The sequence below is a fragment of the Triticum aestivum genome, chromosome 4A (genome assembly GCF_018294505.1).
Source record: "Triticum aestivum cultivar Chinese Spring chromosome 4A, IWGSC CS RefSeq v2.1, whole genome shotgun sequence".
Lineage (NCBI taxonomy): Eukaryota > Viridiplantae > Streptophyta > Magnoliopsida > Poales > Poaceae > Triticum > Triticum aestivum.
Window position 1 is genome coordinate 730,730,635 of NC_057803.1, and position 5,717 is coordinate 730,736,351.

Genomic DNA, 5,717 nt, shown 5'->3' on the forward strand with positions numbered 1-5,717 from the left:
AAGTCGGATTGGACAACAATGATCTTGCTATCAAACTTGCGCTCAACAAGCGCTTGGAAGTTTCAAAAAACTTGAAAAACATCAAATTGTTTCTTAAGAAGATAGATCCAGGAGTACTTGCTATAGTCATCGATAAAAATCATGAAGTATGTGTGTCTACTAACAGAGGTGGGGGCAGGACCCCAAACATCGGAAAAAAATTAATGGCAATGGTTTGGTAGAAACACTAGTGGATACTGGATACGGTAACTGATGACTCTTAGCACGTTGACATGAATCACAAACTGTTTTGATATTGCGCTCACCAACAAACCGAAGCTTATTTTTCCTAAGCAATCTTTCAACTAAAGAAAAAGAAGCATGGCCTAATCGATCGTGCCATCGTGTTGGCGAAAGTTTGGCAACACCATAGGCGCTTTTATTTAATATTCTAAGCTCCAAGATCAACGGGTAGAGCCCTCGAACGCATCTACCTCGATAGAGAACTTTCTTCGTTGTCTGATCCTTGATCAAAAAGAAAAAAGGATGAAACGCGAGGAAGACATGATTATCAATGCCAATTCTATGAACGGGAAGAAGATTCGTGCTGGCATGAGGAACATGCAAAAAAATTCTAAGCTGAAGTTTGCGATGGGGAGTTTTAATAATCATATGACCAATGTGACGGATCCTCATACCTGCTCCACTGGCAGTGTGGATCTGGTCCTTGCCGTGGTATTTTTCCGACATGGTGACCTTGTCTAGCTCGTCGATGATGTGCTCGGTGGCGCCGTTGTCGATGTAACAGTTTGTGTGATGCCATATGAACTATTAGCAGCTGCAGCCACCTTGTCCTCATCCTGGGAGGAGTCATCATCGTCGTCGTAGCGATACTAGCAGTCCTTGGCGTTGTACCCGTGCTTGCCGTAAATCTGACAGCGCGGTGCATTAGGGCGCGCTCGGTTAGAGCCGCTGCTGCCGCCACCGCCGCGACGTCCCTTGGGGTTGTTGGAGGAGGGCCGCCCGACGCGAGGATTGTTGCTTCTGGAGGAGCTCCCGCCGCCACCAGATCTTGCCTTACCACGTGGAGATCCACCGCCACGGCGGCCGCCGCGGCCACCAGAGGCTACATTCGCAGATAACTTGAAGCCGTCCGAACCCTGGTAGAGCGCGACGCATTGATCAAAGTTGCTCATCCAGGATGACGGGGGTGGTGCAGGCGTCGAGGGCCGACACTAGGAGCTGGTACACCATGTCCAGCGCGTGGATGATGTAGGAGACGATCTCGTCGTCTTGCAGGGGTTTGCCGGCCGCGACGAGCTCATCAGCGAGGCCACGCATGTAGGCGAAGAAGGTGGCGACCGGCTGGGTTCCCTTTTGCGCATGAAGCAGAGCCGTGCGGATGTTGTTGATGCGGCTAAGCGACTGCAAGGAGAACATGGCCGCCAGGATTGTTCAGAGCATGTGCGTCGTGGTGATTGCGGTCACCTGGCTGCACCAACACCTCTTTGGAGAGATTGTTGAGCAGGTACCCGAGCACCTGTTGATCCTCCCGGACCCAGATCAGGTGGAGAGGGTTGGGCTTGGTGGAGTCGTTGCCATCCTTGTCCTTTCTAGGAAGGAAATGGGCTGGTTCCGGCGTGCTGCCGTCGACATGGCCGAAGACGCCAGCTCCCCTTAGCTGCAGCGTGATCTGGATGCGCCACAGTACGTAGTTCGTATGGGTGAGCTTCTCCGTGAGCTGGTTGTTGAGGCCGATCTGGGAGGAACCGGAGGAAGACATGGCTAGGCACTAATGGAGATTGGAAGCTAGATGAATTGGATTGGAGTTGCTCTGATTACCATGTGCGAATGCGGAAAGCGTCTTACCCTCGGTACGAGGGGGCGCAGTACGTGTTTATAGACAGGGGCGCACCTCCCTGTAGCGCATACATCGTTAGGATTACATCTTGGAGAAGAAGGGATAATGAGATAAAGATAGTACAATGTGAATGTTTAACAACATGCAAGTATTAAACAAGTTGTTAGTACGAGAAAACATCATTAATTTTTGCCTCGATAACTGTTAGTGGCCTTATATAGATGCAAAATGTATTTTTCATAGTGGCCTTGTATAAGGGAATGGAGGGGGTATATAATTTCATGGGTGTTTGCTTTGCTTGGTGTGGTGTGGTCATCTCAGTGGCCTGTGTTCATTTCAATTGGTCATTCTCAGGTGCTTGGTTGCCAGTTCAGTGCTGCTATCAATATGTCAGGATCAAACACCCATACTGTCATACATGTATGGTTGCCACTCATACTGTCATACATGTCTTCTCTTTTTCAGCACTGTTTCCCATTCAGAATGAGGCCCAGGCAGATGTTTGTGCACCCACTGAATGAGGGAACGACAGGCCCGGAGAAGGAGGAGCAGCCGACCCACCTTGCTCGATAATTCCAAAGTACACTAAGAGCCGCGTGATCAGCACGCCGGCGACGTACGACAGCCCCGATGAGCTCACAGCGACCGTCAGGTAGTACATTAGGGTCTTGAAGTATGTCCTGGGTGCTCCCTTGACATGCGCCTTTCCAAGTGCTAGAAAAGAAATGCAGGCGAGTGAAGCACCGGCGACTGCCGTCATCTTGTTCTCCCTGTCATTGCTCTCACGGAACGACAGCCCGTAGAGGATTGGTGGAAGTAGCCCGAACACGATGTATGAGAGAAGGGCCAGGATCATGTGGAGTCGGGCTTTCGACCGCCTGCCAAGCTGCAACCAGTAGTGGCCGACCCGCTCGTTGTCCTCGGTCACATCTCGAATGTCTCTTAGATCGGCAATCTTTCGTTGACCGGAAAGGAAGGATATGTTAGTTTTCCGAGTTTTGGGGCCGAGTTTTCTGCAGTGATCAGTAAGAACAGTGTGACATTGAGTGAGGAGAGAAGTTTGTTACATTGTGGAAAATGAGAGGAAGCCCTCCCATAAGGTTGGCTATGCCCAAGATGAATATGTCCACTGCAGAAAAGTGAAAAACAGAATTTAATTAGATGGAACAATGTAAATATCAGTGTCAAAATAGTGCATTCATCATGAGTTTTTTTTTGCAAAATATTCATCATGTAAATAAGTGGAAAGTAAGTAAGTAAATAACATGTTTTTGCTCCACTTGATGCTGCTGCTGAAACAACGGAGAGGCTGGTGACTGACTCCACTAAGCCACCATACACTATGGCTTTTGGTATATCCCATTCATCACTTTGTTGGGGGCTATGAGCAGCCGGATTCAGATCTTCAGGGACTGACACTGCTACATAAGGTTGATCTGCTGCTTGAGGAATCGGCGAGGTTGGTATATTGCCCCTCGCCATAGTGGTCACATTCAGGCAATCGACCTTGAGTTCTGTTGTGTGACTTACATGGGTGGTTAATGAGCCATTCTCGAAGGTTGTCGTCGTAGTTCCATGAACATCTGTACAAATATAATTACTGTTATCAGGTTGCCCCTCTGAATCACAGTAGTCCATGCATACTGCTCACTTTATCAGGCCTACCTTCATGTCCAAGTAGGTGGTGAATTGCATCCATGATAACTCCATCGGCACGCTTCGGGGGAGGCATCTCACCTGTCATCTCCTCCATTACTTCTACGTGAAAGATTCCTGCATGCCATGTTTCTATTGTCTGTTACTTTAGTCCACTACATTGACTTAGTGATCCTAAATAAACTGCGATGATCCAATTAATATGGACAAGTAAAGCTTTGTGATCCAATGCCTGATTGTTCTTTCATGAAAAAAGATGTAAGTTGGTAGCTTTGTAGCTAGCTCTTTTTTCTCTCTTGTATCTCATAACATTGTATGCATAGTTTGGTTTTTATTTTATTGGTTCAGGCTGCGTAAGCCTGACGTAACACAAAATGTAGGTCGGTACGCTTGATGGAATTCTGCTAACCCTCTTTGGCATATTTTGCATTTCTATGCAAATGTATAGCCATTGCAGCTTCTTTTGGAAAAAGAAATGGTCGGCAAGTCCACTGGAAAACAATGTTGCGTGCAATGTACCTGTAGAAGACGATGAGTAGGTTGTCGCTGCTGCTGATGTGGTTGTAGAGGATGTGGTAGCAGTTGCCAATGTGGTTGTAGTTGTCGTGGTTGTCGTGCTATGATCTTCCGATGATGATTCGGTTATCGAGTGTTCTGGTTTTACAATTGTGCCATGACTATGATGAGCATATGTGCGAGATTCAGTTTTAGTGCTTGTGTCGATGGAGTCCTGCATCTCGGACTGAAGTGGCATCGTCACTGGATCTGGAATGTAGTAATAAATTGCTCAGCTGATGAAACAAGGCATCAATTGCAGATAAATTCGTCACGAGAACATAACACACCTGCAGCAGCTTGGTTCTCCGAATATGATTCAACTGCCAAATGCTCTGGTTTTAATAAGCCTCGATGTTCTACGGTACCATTTCCACACGGACTACTCAGGCGGTACGTCCAATCGCAGTGCCGGCACTTCCACAGTCCTTCAGTGAAGCAATAGAAAACTCGCTATATTATTATCGAACAACCACAAAGCTAACGCTTCAGCGAAGCAATAGAAAGCTAATTTGAAGATAGAGTAGTGTGTAATCTCAATGATTAATTATTAGAATATCTTTGCGGATCTGAGAAGCTTCTGAGTCGCCGGCGACATCTGCCATGGAAGGTGACATATCATTGAATTGAGTGGTCAGCAAAAGGTTTCCAATGATTCTGAGTGAGGCCCAGATCAGATGAGAGGGATGTTGGCTATATATATATATATCACTTTCACTGAGATTTGTCCTTTTCAGCATGCGTTTCGCGTGTCCTTTTTTGTCTGGTTTCTGAATAACATCTCTAGGATACTGAATGGAATAATTTGCATCCAGGTAAATAAAACCAAAGGAGCAGAGACAGTAGCAGTAATTTAAATTTAGCTGTTAATGTGCTCTTACAAGATGACAAAGTTAGTTTTGCACAGCACATATGGATTACTTGTTGGAGAACTATTGCTTTCCAGAAATGGACAAATTAAGGAACAAGAAGCAAGTGGAGCCTGAAATCACTGCGACAGGAGTTCTCTCCTGCAGGAAAATAATGTAGCCTCCACATCCATCAAGAAAGGGTGACACTTTAACAGCTAATTAAGCAAGAGGAATTGGAGGTTGTTAACATACAATTAAATTGCATTCTTATTTTCTTCTTCCCATGAGAAATCAATTAATTAAGCAGGATTATCCAAAATAGTGCAAGAAAAGAGAATAGAAAATTGTTAAGAAACGGAGGTGTTACCTTTGGCTGCATCGAAGAAGATACTCTTGTGCGGCTGCTGCTCCTCTTCAGCAACCTTGGGTTCATCAGGAGCCTCTTCCTCCTCCTTCTGCTCCTCCTCAGAAGCCTCGAGCTCCTCTGCTTCTTCTCCATTGACATGGCCATGACCATTCCCATTCTCATGGGCATGGACCAGCAGCCTCTTCTTGATCTGCCTGGTCAACAGCTCCCCTGGGGTGGCAGCAGCAGCAGCGGCGGTACTATTTCCGCACCGACTAGCCAAGCGGTACGCCCAATCGCAGTGCCAGCACTTCCATAGTCCTTCAGTGAAGCAACAGAAAGCTTGTTAGGAATAAGCCACGGCACGATGATGTGCGTGCATATGTGGCGTGTGTTGTTGCATGCGTAGGAAGCGGTCACAGCTGTTGGTGTGCGTATAGCTAGCTTAGTGTGTGGAGTTAGTGGCCCG

At 46.9% G+C, this 5,717-nt stretch overlaps 1 protein-coding gene across 1 annotated transcript in view; it reads right to left on the minus strand.

Moving 5' to 3' along the window:
• Positions 1-1,890: 1,890 nt before the first annotated feature.
• LOC123083441 (uncharacterized) overlaps positions 1,891-5,717 on the minus strand; it is a 5,142-nt gene continuing 1,315 nt past the window's right edge. The window contains exons 2-8 of the mRNA XM_044505490.1: positions 5,270-5,569; positions 4,342-4,479; positions 4,016-4,261; positions 3,506-3,613; positions 3,106-3,423; positions 2,908-2,969; positions 1,891-2,795 (exon numbers count right to left, since the gene is read on the minus strand). Coding sequence (XP_044361425.1) covers positions 2,319-2,795; positions 2,908-2,969; positions 3,106-3,423; positions 3,506-3,613; positions 4,016-4,261; positions 4,342-4,479; positions 5,270-5,569 — 1,649 coding nt within the window. The 3' untranslated portion in view covers positions 1,891-2,318. The remainder of the gene's footprint in view (positions 2,796-2,907; positions 2,970-3,105; positions 3,424-3,505; positions 3,614-4,015; positions 4,262-4,341; positions 4,480-5,269; positions 5,570-5,717) is intronic.